The sequence below is a fragment of the Tetrao urogallus genome (genome assembly GCF_951394365.1).
Source record: "Tetrao urogallus genome assembly, chromosome: 2".
Taxonomy (NCBI): Eukaryota; Metazoa; Chordata; class Aves; order Galliformes; family Phasianidae; genus Tetrao; species Tetrao urogallus.
The window spans coordinates 27,023,500-27,041,370 of NC_136814.1; the positions used below are offsets into that span (position 1 = coordinate 27,023,500).

At 40.2% G+C, this 17,871-nt stretch overlaps 1 protein-coding gene across 1 annotated transcript in view; it reads left to right on the forward strand.

The window, feature by feature from the left end:
* Positions 1 to 322: 322 nt before the first annotated feature.
* RBKS (ribokinase) overlaps positions 323 to 17,871 on the forward strand; it is a gene marked incomplete at both ends in the record, with an annotated part of 65,167 nt that continues 47,618 nt past the window's right edge. Inside the window, one exon of the mRNA XM_079550823.1 lies at positions 323 to 372. Coding sequence (XP_079406949.1) covers positions 323 to 372 — 50 coding nt within the window. The remainder of the gene's footprint in view (positions 373 to 17,871) is intronic.

Sequence of the window (17,871 nt, forward strand, 5' to 3'; positions counted from 1 at the left end):
TGAGAGCTGGCGGCGGCCGCAGCGCCTGGGCGGATTTTGTCTCCGCGCAGCGTGGGGGTAGAGCCGGGGAGGTGAGGGGCCGCGGGGAGGCCGCAGCCGGAGCGGCGCGGAATTAGCTGGCGGGACGGGGGCGGGCAGGAGCGAAGAGAGCTGCGTCCCGACAGGCGTTCGCCAGGGGCGCCCCTACCGGCCGAGGCCCCCCCTCTCACCCGCCCGTCGCCGTGGCAACGGGCGAAGCCGCGGCGCGGCCCGGCTCGGAGGCTGGGTTCAGGGTCCAGGGTCCGGGCCTCGGAGCCGGTTTGTCCGCCCCGTCCCCAGCGCCATGGCCGCCGAGGTGGCGGTGGTGGGATCGTGTATGACCGACCTGGTCAGGTTAGTACCTGGCGCGGCGGCACGGAGCCCGTGGCGCAGAGGGAGCTCGGGCCGCCGCGCCGAGCTGCCGGGCCCGTCAGGGTCAGCCCCTTTGCTGGGAGCCTCAAGGAGCGGGGAGACGGGCCTCGGTCAGCCGCCTCCGCCGTGAGGGGGAAGGGAGACTTGGGCTTGCGGTTTCGGCTGTGCTCGGGTGCCCGGCGGCGCCCTGGCTGGAGCGATATGCCCGGGAAATCGTGTGCTCCGATACTCGTTATCAGCACAGAAACGATTTGAGAAAGGTAAATAAATCCGATCGGCTGGAAACGCGTTCTCAGCTCAAAGCAGCTCATTTCTGCCGGAAAAGCAAGAATGAGAGCTTGATGTTGTAAAGAAACTGAAATTAGGCCTGTGAAAAAGTAGAACGAAGCCCACTGCTGCGGCCCACTGTTATCTGACAGAGAGAGAAGGCCCTGAGCTATGCGTATCCATAGAGGTCGGGAAGTGGAAGTAAGGAGCCCTGACAAAATCTATCTCCTCTGCACCACAGAGTGGGTTTTCAAACTATGAAATCCTTTTTTAAAGGAATGTCTTCCTTCTTTTTGATTCATCCTTTGGGCATTTGGGGTTTGGAATTAGGTGCTTGGGCTTCATTGTGTTTTTCCTTCTTTCTTTTTGTACATAGGTAAGGTTTCCAAGCTTCTAATAAAAGTTAAAGCAGACAGATTCATGAAAGCTCTTGGTTCCCACAGCCCGACTTTATAACAAATACTAAATATCAGGAGAATTCAAATGAAATTGCAGGAGTTGATGATGATGAAAATACTAATTCAAACTGCCTGACCTTGTTGGCCCCAGTACACTTGCAAATCAGTCCTTTATTTGCACTATATTAAACACATCTGGCTTTAAACTATGTATGCAGAGTTGGTTAAAATAGGATTTGAAAGTGTGTGTGTCTGGACTGCATCAACACATCCTGCTGGGAATTCTGCAGTTAAAAACACAGTTCCTCAATCTGAATCAAGAGGCAGCTACATTGACGCCTGTGGGGCAAGAAAGAGCAGAATACATGAATAGAAGATTATGCTGAGGATTAAGTGCAGTGTAAGCATAGGCCTGCCTTGCAAAAACTCTTAAATAATCATAGAACTTGTATCAGAAAAAAATTAATGCTTTATATGATTTGCAGAATACACTGCAGTTTACCAGGAAGAATAGTTATCTTGGAGGTCAGAGTAAGATATTGTAGAACTGATCTTGACATTATGTGGATCTGAGCTTGTGACATTATATTGAAACACAAAACATGGCCCTTTATTCTCAGAAAGTTCTTCTTCTGTCTCTCTAAAATGTGGAAACAAAAATAATCAAAACTTTGCCAGCTTAAGCACTACTGCCAGCCATGGGTTTGGGTGCTTTCTTGACAGTTAAACAAAAACAAAGCAAAGCAAACAAACAAACAAACAAACAAAAAAGCAACACCCAGAAAGCTCCCATGCTTTTTGGCTTCAAGTTTGGTGTGATGAAAATACAGTCACTTGTTTGAAACCTTATTAACAGGGCACTGAACCATTAAACCATTGGTTACAGCCATAGATGCTGTTACAGTGAGATTAAGTCGTTGTAAAAAAGCTATTTCGCTTTTCAGTCAGCTGAGAGGGTTTCTTAACTGAACAACTGCTATCACAAGAATGTATCTGACTCACCATTATTAGCCTCTGCTTTAAGGAGCAGTGAAGGGCTTTTTATTAGTGATAAGCTGATTTGACTCAACTGAAAAAGAATGGATAGCTTCATTCTTTGTTATTAGCATAGGATTTCAGGCACTTCACAAACCAGGAAAAAGAATGGGTTTAAATTTAGCTGGCAAATGTTTAATCAGACTGAAATCTCTGGGTAGACAGAGTCTGGATGTAGCCAGCGTTAAAAATCCTGGTCAGATTACCTGAAAGCATGGGACTGTGGGCTGGGATGCCTCTAAGTGAGGAGCAAAGCTGCGAAACAGGGAACGATAAGCAAACTTTATTAAAAAACTACCAGGTTGGAATTCATGCTAGGAGTCTCTCTTAACTGTCTTTATGTCTGCAATGTAGGGGGAGCCATATATAGTATGGGTTCATTTCAGCAGGAACAGAAGAACGTCAGGTTTTCATCCACTTGTCTGTCATTTATGCTGCTGTTTTAGTTTGGAAAAGACACGGAGAGCAGTGCTCACGTGTTACATGCCTGTCTATCACCCATTTGAAGAGTCTGAATAAACTATGAGGGTCGTGCACTATGAGGTCAGGCACGTCTTTGGGCACATTGTGGTCGATAGTCTTATTCACTGCTTAGAACTGAAGCCTGTCTTTCCTAGAATAGAGGCGTACTCATTGAGGCTTTGCCAGAGGCACTGACAGGGTGCAACATTGGCCCTCCAGAATACAGTCTTCACCCTCTTTCTGGAAAACTAGAAAATGAGGGTGGCAAGTATTTAGTGGTAAGCATTCCTAGGTCTTCAGAGACAAGGTACTGAAAATCCAAATGATATGCCTGAAGCTACCATTGAACATATGGTAACCAGATTCACCAAATAAAAGAAGTTGCCATATAATGTTTTTATTCAACACAGTAAACAAGTGATTTAAAGAAGCATAACCTCTGTGTGAAATATGCAATGTGAAATTTGCTAAGTCTTACATAATGAATGAGAAGAGAAGGAAAGGAGGCCTTCAGTTGAAAACAGTATTCACATGTAATTTTGAGAAATAATCAAATTCAGAAGAAAGGGTAGCGTCCCTTAAGATTCTTTTAAAGAGAAGGAGCCCAGTGGTTTGCTTTTAAAATACTGTTCTCATTGGAAATTCTTTTCTTATTGTCCTGTAGCGCTGCAGTGGCAAAATGTGGGTTTTTTAAAGTGAATTTAGTATAATCAAAACAACCTCACGTACATACATGCAGTAAACCACACTCTTTTGGCTTAACAGGACCAGGAACAAAACATACTTGTGGTCACAATCACAATCAACACTTCATCGGCAATTCCAGGCAACAGTAGCAGAAAACAAAAACAGCATTATTCTATATGATCTAGATATCAAGCCAGATGGGTACCATCCATAGTATTATTTAAATAGTTTCTGTTCTGACTCATATTTGCAGTCTGATCGTGGCAGTGTTTTAATTCATACTAAATCAGGACAAGACTAAACATATAAACCAATGAGAGTCAGACACACTAAAACAATTAGAATAAACAGGAGAAACTTTGGCATGGGAATTGAAAACAGCAAAAGCAAGGAACAAAATGTAAGATGGAAAAAGTCTTTAGATAGTCACAATAGCAACAGTTTTTCGCTTGAATTCAAGAGAATGAGACGACAGCCCAAATGCTGGAAAATGATGTTTTTTAGGATGTTCAAAATTTGAAGTCTTAGTTTTTCAGTGGATCTTAATCCTTCTCTCAGATTGCTTATTTCCTCTAGGGAACAGAACTAGAAAGTAGGGCTTCAGGCCCCCTCTTGTAACCATTGTCATTGCAACAAGCAAACCAATTAAAGGCATTCACTAAAAGAAGACTTGGTGGAGGAAGCACTGACCTACAAAGTAGTGTGTTGCCAGAATGGACAGTAGTGACAAATGCATATCTGGAATCAACATCCAGAGGAGTCTGATGGGTGTGTCAAATCACCTTCATTAACAGAGCACAGTCCCTGCTTTTGCATAATGGCAAAGTTACCTCCGTTGGTGAATGAGATTCCTTCTCTCTCTCTTAAGCTTTTCCTGGTGGCTACTGTCTGCTGAAGTGCTGCAGTAAATGACTCACTGTCTCGTTGGAAATCCATAATCTTAAGCAGTGTATGCACTTTTTTAAAGTGCAATACTTGGATCGCTAATTTCAGCCTTTTTCTTTTTTGCAGGGATATGAAAAGGAATTTTCTTATGTTTCTTTTGAGGTAGCAGGGAAAGTCTCACATAAAACTTTGCTTTGTTTCCAGGTCTTTCACGTGTTCTCATTGCCACCATTTCTCATGCATGCAGTCACCAAGTTTCAGAGTTACTGTTCTTTCATTATATTTTTTTCTGCTCTTCAGCTTCTCCTAGCAGCAGAGAAAAGTGTTCTAGAATCCCTCAAACCCATTCCGTTTGTGTTTTTGTTTTTATCTGTAATGCTTCCCCTGCAGCAGCCACTCCTCATTCTAGTCAATCTGCTGTTGCCAGCAGCATGGGAAAGCACAACTGTGAAGGAATACAAGCTTAGTCCAGTTGAGGAAATTAATCTTTTGGATCCAGAGAAAGGCATCGAGGCATGAGAGAATGTGTCATCTGTGAATTGTTTGCTTTATGTAATAGTGAAAAATCTGGGCTTGATTTCAGAGCCTCGTCTTCTTCTCTGACCTAGCAAAGTTTTGGATATATAGTAAATGTAAGATCTGCAGGCTCTGTGCTTTGTTGTTCTGCCCTGATTATAGAAGACCTCAAATATGGTTTAGAACAAATCCCCTCTGACTTCTCTTGCCTTACAAGAAGAAAGCTGCATCCTGGGGGGAAAAAAAAAAAAAAATTGACAGTAAAAATCAGGTTGGTGAAATTCTCAATAACAGACTAAAGGAATAAAGTTGTTCTATACAAATATAGTTTCGAGTATCCAAAATAGCTCAGACTCTGCTTATTTGATGTAAGACCTGACTGACGCAAAGCTCATTCAAATCAGAGGAGGCTTTCCAATGCTGCAAACTGATGTGAAATTGTCTCTGCCCCCTGAGATAGGAGTGTTTATTTCAGGATGCATCACAGTTTAATGTTTTACTGTATTAGAACTATTGGGAATTACATTCCACTCCTGAAGAGCTTCCATCAAAGCTCTTCTAGAAAAAAAAAGAAAAAAAGAAAAAAAAAAAAAAAGTATAAAATATTGAAGAAGAGAAGGTGGGGAAATGGCTGGCTGGATTTTACTTAAAAACACAGGATATCTAAGCTGAGGCCACCAATGACTCCTTTTAATGTATTACAAGAGCTGCATTTGCAACCAAGTTTATAAAACATGAGGAGGAGACAGGGTACCATTGATCCCAGCTGGCACTTTCTGAAACAAACTGTTGTTTGTGTAGCAGAGGATGCTGTGGGTCCTGCTTGAGCTGGACATCTTAGAACACCTGCTATACACTTGTCTTTGGTTCTTATCCATGAAAACTCTTTTTCTCCCTTCTTTATTGGAAACATGTAAGTTTCAAAAGTCTTGGGAAATACAGATGTTAAACTACATTGTTTAAATTAAAGTTTTTTTTTTAATCTTAATGGAATAAAAGAGTTGCTTTCTGGATTCCATTTAATTGAAATCTTCTGCCCTTTGATTTGGTGTCTTTATTTTTTATACTAATCTACTGTGTACTGTAATTAGGTGATGTCTTTCCTTCCAGAAGTAACTTCATTTCAACAATATCTAATATGATTCTTAATTTTTAGATTTACCTAGCTCAGTTTAATAATATGTATTTAGTAGTGCTTTTGAGCTAAAGAATGCTTGTTACAGTACTATAGTCAGGCCTGTACTACATAAATGCCATATTTGAAGTAACTTCTTTGTCTTCCCAGAATCAAAAAGTAGCATTGCTTGCCCTACTGTGCACTTGGAAAAGATTTTGGAGTTCTGGGACCAAAAGTGAAGGGATTTGGCTTTGTAGAAAGATAGAGAAAAGGTGGAGAGAAACTGGAGGAAGGTTTTGAAAGGGCAAAATGATAGGCATGAGGTTTTATAGCAGAAAGTGTGAAGAAGCTGTAGAGCTGAGGCTGAGAAAAAAGGCAGGGGAACTACAATCCTAACAGCTACAGCTCCCCAGCTGTCCAGAGAGCCCCTGTTTTTCTGCTTCTCTTTCTGCCAGCTCAGGCAGAGCTGCCTGCTTGTTTTCTGCAGTTTTCTCACATGGCTGCTTGGCGAGGCTTAGGAAAAAGCTCTGTTCTAGTCTTGCTGTCTTCTCCCAGCAACAGCACTTTGGAAGATACAGCACCCAGTAAGTCCTCTATTACCTCCTCCTTCCCATGAATGAGTTCCCAGATGTCTGCTTCTGTTCCTACCAGCTGCAGTGTCTGGTCTGTTTAAGTTTGTAAATTGCTTTGAGATCCTTTAAGATGAAAGGTTCTACTTAAGTGAGATCATTATCGCCTGTTGCATTTCTCCACTCCCTGTTCTCAGCCCAAACTTTTCTCATTTCATCTTAGGGTCCTACACTGCTCTCAGCATTCCTAGCTCTCAGCAACACAAAGCTTACACACAAAATTCAACTTCCAATCTTTAAGTTGTTTGACGCCTCTCAGATTACTTCAGAGCTGAAGGTTAAATATATGTATTTTCCTGAGCCGATGCCAAGATGCTTAGCACTTGCCACATTGAGATTGTACTTCTGAATTTGCCTCTGACTTCATGTTATTTTGTGTGCTTCAAGAGACTGTATGGTTCTCTTCCTCCCACTTCTGAAGCACTTACTCATTCTAGGAAGCGTTCCAGCTACAATGTTGTTCTGTGATCCTGCCCTGTATTCTCATAGCCCTACTTTGTTCATGCTCATGTGGTTAAACTGTGAGCCTGTCAGGGCAGGGATTTCACTCCTGTCTGGAGCAGTGAGTTTATGGAGAGGAACCCTGACGTGAGTTCAGAGGGCTCTCTGTATTCAGCAATTCAGAGGCAGTAATACAGCTTGGACAGCAGAACTCCTGCACTGTTCAGCCACTCTTTTAGCTGTTGCCTTCATCTTCCATATTTCAAATGACAAGCAAGAGAGGTTTTTTACTATAAAGTATCTTTGTGTGCTTACTCCCAATGTCATTCACATTCCACTGAAATTTCCCTCTTTCCTACTAAAATGAGGTCATCTTAAACCTGTGTTTATGGTACTGCAGTCATTTCCATGGCAGTAGACTATGATATCATCAGTGGAGGATTATGCCCTTCCTATGTGTGTTAGCAATTAAAAATTATGGTTTGTGAGATAAAACTAGTGTTTACCAAGCTTTTAGGTTTAGTCCATATGAGGCAAGGAAACTATTGCTTAATTCTCTAGAGAGTTCACTTGGGTAATGGAGTAAATGAATCCAGAAACATTTTGATCCTAGCAGGTGATAAGTTTTTGGGGTGTATTTTCCAAGTGGGAGAAGAAAGTCAGCTACTCCATCTTGTGTTCTTGCCGTGCAAAGAGCACTCATCTGAAGCACCACGGTGCTCCTTGTTCTGTGTTGTTCAGCGCTACTCCCTGCTTTGATTCACAGCACCACAAGTTTACAGTCTCACGAGACTGGCATTTTTTCCCTTTCGAGGTCAGTAAACTATTAGACACTACCCACAAAAGTAAAGCAGTGTGCCTATCAGTCTTCTCATCTTTTTAATGGGTGCCTTCTTTGCCAGCTATCGGTAGCTGAATCTCTTTGTTGAACCTTCCTGAGTATGTATGTGGTTTCTCATTGTCTGGTGACAGCCGAGGCCAGTTTCAACACTGATGGCGAAGGAAAGTTCAATCATTTACAGTGTAGTGTCCACTGTTATAACAGCTGCTTACGCTAGAAGATGCACGTGGTAGGTTAATAGCTTTACTCGTTTCATCACTTAAATACTTCAGAATTTTTAAGTCAAGAAGGTAGAATTTTCTAAGCAAGAATAGAGAGAGAGGAAAAAGGTTGACAGAGAACGGAGGTCATCAGCCTAGATATTGCAACATGAGCCAAAATTTGTGGCCATGTTATGGTTATGTATTTTAATTACAGAAATATGTGACTCCTGTGCACTTTTCATCCCGCCTGCTTTCCCACATAAGAGAACTGAACTCTCTTAAAATCTCTACTTAAGTAGTCTGGGACAGAGCGTTAGAAGAAAATCTCAAAATGCTGAGCCCAATTACATAAAAGACTTGCGTGTGTCCATTTTCACTGAGTGTCTAGTATTTGAAAAAGTTCTTCCTGAAATTATTCCCACCTTAGTTGCTGCAATACAAAAGAGCTTCTTCTCTCACTGAAGTTCGTGGAGACAGAACCAGGCAATGCCAGGCTGGAATGGAATAAAAAAAGACACAACTCTTGTGTGCAGTCTTTTTGAGACTGATATGCCTCAGCTTTTAGTGAGCATACAGCCAGCTGATGTTAGAGCAGCCACCTGAGTGTCTTCATCTGCCACTGGAAAACCCAGAGTGATATCTCTGAAGAAAGTGAGAAGTCAAAAACTAATAACATTATGATCAGGGAAGGAGGCTGTTGGAATAAAAGCTTAGTTACCATTTTTCCAATAAGAACATCGGGAGTGAAGCATTTGTGTTAATTTCTGCTACAGAAAGATGTAATTTTGCCTCAGCAATTCACAATAGCATATGGCCATTGCTTCACATTATAACACCCCCCTTCACAGATTTCACAACTGTCATCTTTTGCTTTTTGTAGAATTCCTGGGTACTGTACAGTTGCAAATAATTAGAATCCAAACCAGTGATCCACTGGGCATTGCTGTCATCAGTACTTCAGGGTATTCCTATGGCTCCTGCTCTATGCTAGTGATGGAGATAGAATATTACATTGGATTATTAATGTATCTAAATTTTCTTGCCCCACTGAATACTTTTACCATATAAATTCCACAGGTTTTGTTGTTGTTGTTGTTACTTTCCCTGTTCTTATTGGAAATTATTTTTGACAATTTAAAATAACCTATCTTGTCCTTCTAGCTTGGAGATCTTTGCCATACAAGAATACTGAATCAAAAAGGAAATTTTCTAAAGAAATTCCTTAGAAAATATTTGTCACAATACATACAACTGTTAAGCATTACATTTTAACACTCAACACTGATACTCTTGTATTTTCTTTTCCCCCCATCCCTCCGCCCCACAATGAGCCTCAGAGTGATATGATGAATAGTTATGTTCTGTCTTGTTAATGAATTACTTTCTGGCTGTACCATTAATGGAAATAACTGTTTTCCTAGATGTATTTCTAGACATAAATATCTTTGGGTAAATTTTAGTACTCCTGACAGTAAAGAGCTGCTGGCACAAATCAAAAGCTGCAATAAAGATCGTACAGTCGATGGTAACAAATTTGTGTAAAAACACTCTAGGCAGGCATATATATGATGTTGCCTAGAGGAGCTGTCTGAGCTGTTCTTTCCATAGGAGTTCACTAGTAAGGTTTCGGTGCTTGTTTTATAAGGCTCCAGTTGTTAGCTCTTATATCAAGCTCCAGTAAATTATTTGATGCTGACATTCCTGGTTCCCTCCAAGCCTAGCAACGTATACATTGAGCCTGAAGAAAATACATAAAGGTTTTTTACCAGTGTGGTGCCTAAGTAGGTGCAGAACATGGTGATCCTTCCGACACGTAATTATAAAATAAGAAGGTGGTAATGTCCCCAAATATATCAGTTCTGCACTCCTTTATGGGTTTTATTATTTCTTCTTTCCATTTCTGACTTCACTCCGTTTTCTCTCCTTTTATTTCCCTCTACTAGATCAGTAGCATGTCATCCCTGAACCATTATGATTTTCCCTTGCTTATCTCCACCTCTTGTTGCTATCTCTCTGCAATGCACTTGTTTGCTGTACTGCTCTTTTTTCTGCCCCTCATCTTTCCATAAATAACTTTTGCTTCCAAAGAATCAGAATTCCCTTTTGCTAATTTACTGCCTCCATCATTTCCCATACTTCCTATCTTCTCAGTTCCCTGTTTATTTAAAATGTGTAAAACTTGATAGTATACACAGCAAAAAGAAAGTGCGTTGGTCATTGCTGAAAATAAAAGATGGGAAGGAATATGAAAGACAAATCAAATTCATTACTTGTTTGGAAAAACAAGCATTTCTCATGTTCTCATCTGTAATGAGAATGAGCATACCTCCTTCCTTCTAATTCCCTGATCCCGTTAGTATTATTTATTGGGAACATCCTACTATTATTCAATCTGTTGGGTTTTTAGCCAGATAGAACTAAGTAAAGAATGACCTGCTGGGAAAAGCAGTTGGTGGTTTTGCTGGGGCTCAGCAGCACACCATATAGAGGCAGTGAAAATGAGCAGATAATCTGTCAGTTTTCATTCCTTGTTGCTCGTTAAATCGTGGGCATTACTGGAGACATGAGAGTTGTCTGTTGGCAGGTATTGCAAGCCAGGGTTATGCAGATTTACATGGAATCATAGAATAGTTTGAGTTGGAAGGGACCTTTAAGGGTCATCTAATCCAATTCCCTGCAGTGATCAAGGACACCTACAGCTACTTCAGGGCGCTCAGAGTCCTGTGCTGTCTGACCTTGAATGTCTCCACAGATGGAACATCCGCCACCTCTTTCTGGGCAATCTATTTCAGTGCCTCACTTTCTGATATTCACATCTTTCTGATATTTAGAGATTTACTTTTCCTCAGAAAACTTAAATTGTGAAAAAGGTAAATGCAGAGGAGATTCCTACCTGCCGTGACTGAGTTAACCATGACAAAGGCAAGCACCCTCTGTACACTGCCAATTCTTGTCTTTGCCACACAAGCTTTAATGTTGCTGTAATAGAAGACTCTAGTAGACACCTTTATGATGAGAAGGAATTTAAAGTATAGCTTTGTTTATTGGTGAATCAAGGGTAAGCTAGCTTCAAAGCAGAAACTTAGCTACTGAAGGATTTTGGTGTATTTAAATATGTTGGCTACATTTATTGATAAATTGCCTAAGTGTATGTAAACTAAATTTTTGCTTACATTTTTCATTGTGACCCATGTGGATTCTGAAGGAAACACTGTATTTAAAAATTTATTGAAAAACTTTATCAAAATTATTGTCTTGGCCACAAGCTTTTAGAGCAACTTTTTACTGGGGAGCACAAATAGTATTTAGACTGCACCACTTCATCTTGATAACTATGTAGTGAAAACACATCTATGATGCTGCTTTTAGTATTGTAGTTCATAAAGCAAATGTGCTTGTGTACAAAATGCCCATAAATAATGTGGAGGGTGGCACAGGAGGAAGGAGAATAAACAGAGGAGAGGACTTTAGGGAGATCAGCAGCTGATATTTTTTTCTGCATGAGAGTGAAACAGAAGCATGGATTACTTTGTTGATTTACCATTGTATAAGAAATTATGCTGACAAGAACTAGGACCCTGTGACCTATCTAGGCCACATATGTCTTCTTTATCATTCAGAGACATGTAAAGATCACTCTTTGCTTGGGTTGCAAAGGTTATTTTGTTTTGTGGGATTTTTTTCTGTTTGGTTTCTGCTTTAAGCCTGGTATTTTATGAAGTTACAGTGTTCTGTTCAGCACAGGAACTGCAGGAAGGCTTCTGCAGTGCTAGGTAAGAACAGCACGTTTTGGAAACAGTCTATTCTAACATCATCATCATATTGCCTTGAAAATAATTATGTAACTGCAGTTCCAAAAATAAAGTAATAGAGAGGTATCAATGAAGAACAACGTGGGAGGGAAATAATAGTTAGAGAGTAGTAATTTTGAAAATTTCCACAATCTTTTTAAAATACAAAACAGATGTTTTGTAAAAGTGATGGAACGTTTGCTGAGGCTTAAATATCTCAGGTTAGATTCATGCAATTTTTTAATCTCTTTTGAGCGTCCAGTTCGGAATTACATCGCCGGTGTTGTGCCCACCTTTTCCCTGAAAGTTAACTGCTAGAGATGTGAGGAAAGGCTTACTGTTCCAGGAAAAGCTTTTTCCTTTGTTCTGAAACTTTCAGCTCTCCAGTATAATTTAGGAACTCTGATCTCTTGATGATGTCATTTCAGTGACGTGCACTACAGCGTGCTACTGTAACAGCTGCAGGATATTCATCTGAGTGCCTTCTTTGTTCCATCTTTTAAGATCTAGTAGGGCAAAATTTACCCCTGTACAGAGGGTCAGCAGAAACATTCATTAAAATCCTGGAGGAGATTGGAGGGCTATGTACATCCATTCTCCTTCTATATGTTGTTTGTTTTGGTCTTTTTAAGCTGAGTTTGTGATTGCACAATATTATTTTGGAAGAAGTAAAGCTCATATAAGAAGGTACCACTTTTGTGGCCCTCCTGTAGTCTCAGCCATTCCTTTAAATTTTTCACTTGCCAGAGATGTTCACCATTGTGTCAGTTCAACTGTTGACCCATTCAGTAATGAGATCTACGAAATAATCTGCCTTTAGAAAATATATATGTATGTATTTGATAAAATGCATGTGTTTCTTTGATCACAAAACTGGATGGAAAGATTCCTGCTGCTCTGCACTAACTCATCATTTGTGTCATGGTGACAGATTGTAGATTATGTAAAATCAAGCAAGTTTTAGCAAGATCTTCAGAATGTAAGATGGGGTAAAGTTTTTATATCTCACACTGCCACTGTACTGCAGCACTGTCCTGTGAAATGATTGTTCTTTAGCCATCAATTATTTTGCCAGGTACCAGTTTGGATACTGTTATTACACTGTTATGTGTCCTAGTGAGAGAACCCAGACCATCCAAGAAATGGTAGCCAATTTTATGAGTAGTATGAAAAGTGAACTTTTTTAAAGAAAGACTTGTCATATTCAGGGAAATAGTTGGAAGAATACATGGAGTATTTTCTATTATTTCCAATTGTCTCTAATTTTTTTCAGTTTAGAGATCTGAAGTGAGACTAAAACCTAGAACTGAATAGCCCAATATTTAAACCAAGCTGTAGTTAACTGCATTCCTGAGGTAATCTCTTCATAATTCTGAAAGTTTTCTACCTTCCAATAAGATGCTTTAGTGGATTATTAAAAGGGATGAAAGCAAGAAGGAGTCAAGAACATCAGATTTTGAAAAGAATTGTGGTCTTTTTGTCTCCATATTATGGATACTTTCCCATAGTACATGTTCAAATCTTTAAAAATTAAGTGAGACAAAAGAGACTGAGGCTAAACCAAAATGTTACGCCAGATCCAAAAGAGGTCTGAGACTTTTTCACCACAATGATGTACTAATATTCCTAGTTAGAGGCAAGAGCTGTTCTTTCCTTTGTATTTGTTCGGCTCTGAGGAGCATGAAAGCCCAGTAAATTGTATGTACTAGACAGTGGCTAGCTACACCTACTCTAATCTCCCAGGGATTTTCCCCATTTCAGGGAATTCCCAGGAGGGGAAAAAGAGCCAGTTTTATTCAGGGATTCAAAGAGAGCAGAATCAAAGCTAAATTCTAAGCCTTTACATTATATTCCTGTTCATTAAAATACCTTTAAATGCATCATTTCTGCTACTTTTTTCATACCCTTGATTATCTTCACTGTTCTTCAGGAGAAAAAAAAGGTGTTTAAATATTCTTTAGATACTATGTAAATGACAGTCCTCTTAGATAACGTGATATCTAATCTAACATACAAATTCTCTTCCCCTCTGAACTGCCTGATGAGAATATTGTTTTTCTTTTCTCTTTCTTCAAAAGAAAAACATTGACATACATCTTGGTTTTTTTTTTCTTTTCTTTTTCTCATGCATGCTAAAACCACGTTGTTTCCCAGAAATAATCTGAGACTTTATGATTTTCTTCAACGTTCGTACAGAACCAAGTATGTTGTACTATGACCAAAGCCCTGGTTGCGAAGCATCCCACGTCTTCAGCAGACAGGGCAGTATCAGTGGCACAGGGCAGCATGCATGTATGGCCACAGGGAAGGCTCACAGAGAGCTGCTCCCTCACTCACCCCCTCCTCAGTCCTGGCAACATGATCTGGCCCACCCTGCCTGCTGGACACCAGCATGGGTCAGTTTGCTGATGCTAATTAAAACGACCTGTGGAAAAAACACAAAACATTTGGCGTTAGTGAACTCTGTAAGCAATAAGGGTAATCAGAGAATCAGAGAATCATAGAATGGCCTGTTTTGGAAAGGACTGCAATGATCATCTAGTTTCAACCCCCCTGCTATGTGCAGGGTCGCCAACCAGTAGGCCAGGCTGCCCAGAGCCACATCCAGCCCGGCACAATGAATGCACAGTGAACTTTGGGAAAATGCTTCTGTATCAGGTGAAGCTGACAGTAGTAGTGTACCTTTGTAATATTTTTGCATGTTGAAAGCACCAAACAGACACCGGTTAGGCATCAGGAATCGGAAGCAAACCATGATTAATTTCAAGATTAGTTTATGCAAATGCTGCTTATGTGCATTGTTCCCTTTCCCTTCCTCCTTCCTTCAGACACGATATTTCTGATTGTGATCTAGTCGCTGCTAGATGGGAACTGTTCAAGAAAACCAGACTACTGTGGAAAGTGGCATTCATAACTCAGTTAGTTGCATTTCACCTCTGGTTCAGTGCATTACTGAGGTAGTGGAAGGTTCTGTTCTTTTCCCAGTGCCACCAGTCCTAAGGGATATCTGTCTAAAAACACAAGTGCTAACCAGCTCTAGCCTTTAACAGAACTTGTGGCACACACTAGATAAAGGATCAAAGTTAATGCAGTGGTGAAATTGTTATTTGTGTACTTCTGTTTACGCCAAACCTCTGAAGCATAGCTGGATGTAAGAATCTTCATTTCCCACAAAAAACTGTGGGTAATGCTGCTGTGTGTTTCTTATGTTTAAATATTGTTTTGTTAAAACTGTTGACATTTTGAGTGATTATATCCCTTTATTTGTAGCCCAAAGCATTTCAGGATGTTTTAGTCTGAAAGTTCCTCCATGATCTATATTACTGTGCACGATTTGCAAAATATATTCTATAGTTTTTTTTTTCCCCATCTAATAGGTCTTGGGGGATTTCGCGTTCAGTTTCTGGTTGCTCATAAGACGTGAGATCAATATCCTTTACACCATTTATCCTCTCAAAGCTGTGGAGAATTTGACACGTAAGCTAAGAGCAGTCTGTTAGTTAGCAACTTAAACTACTTTTTTCATGTCAGTGTTTTCAAATTATGCCAAAGTTGTAAATAGCTTTACAAAACACTTTATGTAACAATTCTGAAAACCAGTGTGACAGTTTTTCTAATTAACTTATGTAGCCTAGTTTTGGAGTAACATTGACTGTTTCATCATTTTTAGGCCATTCTGAGTATTCTTTGTGGCACCATCAATAAGCCAAGAATTTATAGGGTTCCTTATACAAATTAGTCATCACTGCCTGCTCATAACAGAAGCCTGAAATGCTTATTAAAGTAGTCTGATCTGAACTGAAAGTTAGTGCAGTTGCAGAATTAAATGATAAGAGGAAAGTGTTGCATTTGGGGGAAAAAAAATCTTAAATACCTATGTCAGTGAAAGTGAAACTTTCAGGCTATGTATATAGATCAGTACTTTGAATTTGTTTTAATATAGAAGATAAAAATAGGCTTCTGGAGTGTAGAACTGTTCTGAAACGACTGGTGATTGTGCCTGAAATGCAATGAGGGTGGCTTTTTTTGTTTACAGCGAGCTACAGGAACTCGCTGCATGTTCTTACCTAGGCTGTTAGCCTATTTTTAAAATTGGCTAATTACAAATCACTGTTCCAACTTGATCCTTTGCCCTTTGCCTTGTGCCTTTTCATCAAAGCAATAAAAAAGGTCATCTTCCCGTCTTCAACAAGCTGTTTGATTCCCACAGGCAGTTGTTTTGCTGTCCTACTTGAAACACTGATGCACAGATCCTCACCTCACCGAGCCTGTTTTTTCACCAGTGTAATTATGCTGCTTTCATTGGAGTTGCATGCTGATGCCAACATAACTGCGAGAAGAATCAAGTCGTGGTCTAGCCACTGTTGACTAGAATATGTATGGGTGAACGTGCTTCTCACAAATACATGTGATCTCAAAGCAGCAGCGTTAGCAGATGCCTGCTGGGATGTCACAATTGTTCATCTTTCTCTAAAAATACATGAGGTTTTTGAAGAAACAAATTCTGTTTAGAACGAGCTGTAATCTCCTAAAACACCCTAAGGAAGGAACATGAACTGAGACCTGATACCGATTTCTCAGTGTAGAATTGAAATCAGGAGACTGTGTGTGCTAGAGGATTGAGTTCATCTCTGCTTTTGGTTTTGCTAGTGGCTTCTTGACTGACCCAAGGAACAAAAAGGCAAAATGACTTGCCTAAGTTTCACACCCACAAAACAGGAATAACAATGTTGTTCTGCTTTTTAAAGTGTAGTGAGATCTGTCAAAGAAATGAGCTGTACAAGAGCTGCTATTACTATTGCTTACCAAGGCTGAGCATAACATCTATTCTTTGCTGAGTGACACATAATTCTGGAAGTATGCATGCAGAAGCCCGACAGTGACCAAACAGGAGCTTCCTTGTCTGAGTTTTGTGACCTTCATTCTCCAGTCCACATCACTATTTTGGCTTCCAGTGACACATAAAATAGAGAAAATAGCAATAAATTATAGATGTTACTATTAATATACCTTGCTCATTACTACTATCATTACACTTTGTTCCCTCAAATGTTAGTTACTCTTTGTTGTAAACAGCCTGCCAGAGGCTGCTGTGGGAAACTGCTTTAATTTACCAACCCCTTCCATATATACAAGGTACTTATAATTGTAAATCACCATTACATTTTTAGTTAAAATGCCTTAAACGTTTCCGAACAGAATGCTACCCCGGTTTTACGTGCCTGGAAACAAAGTAAGTGCCAGTAGCTGTACTTGTGAGTCTTTCTGGGGTTTCTTTCTGGTCCTCCATACAAGAAAACCTGCTGAATGGGTACCTTACCCTCACACAGAAACTTGGGGTGCTGTGTTAGCAAACATCCCTAATTGGTGTTTGCATCCCAACTGCATATCTTCAGAAACTGTAACTACTGCTGAGGGACAGACCCATAACAGCTGCCTCAGAGCAGAAATCTTGTGGGAGTTAAAGACTTACGTAGCTTCACTAGTTTAGATTTCATTTTCATTGTGATCCTTAACATTGGACCTATGGATGTTGAAAACTGAAAGTTAATAAGAAGAAAGTGCTTGCTTTTTCTTGAAAACTTTCATTTGGTATGGCTGTGTTCTGGCATTAACTTCACTAAGGTTTTGTAAACACTAAGGTGCCCTAAAATTTGCTGTATAAAGTTGAGAGTAACATGAATGCATCCCTCATGTCCTTTTCAGGCAGCAATCAGTAGTGACTTACTAGCGTAGAAGTATGTCACCTTTTTCTGAATTGGAGAGCTGGCAATTTTAAAGCTGTTGTAAGATTTACTGGCAAAATGTTAGAAAATGACAAACAGAGGTGAAGTGAATCTTGCTTATTAGGACAGATTCCTCTGCATTCCTGCAAACTCCCCTTTGCCCATGGACTCTTTCTTTCCTTCAGACTTTTGGCAGCCGGTTCAGGCTACCTGCATGTGGGCTGAACAGGTTGAATTACCTTGCAGAAGGCCTTTGTTCTACACTTGTTGTGAGCTTGTTTGTAGCTTAGGAGATAGTAGGAATTACATTTTTAAAATGTATCCCTGGGATGCATGGCTTGAGTAGGCAGAAATTTGGGTAATCTGAGTGTCGTAAACACAGCTTTGAGTTCTGTATTTCTAATTGAAGTGGGAAAAGTAAGCGGCAAGTGTAGCTTTGCATTCAGAGAACTTCTCCCCCGTTGTCTTGGGGGAGTGTTTTCT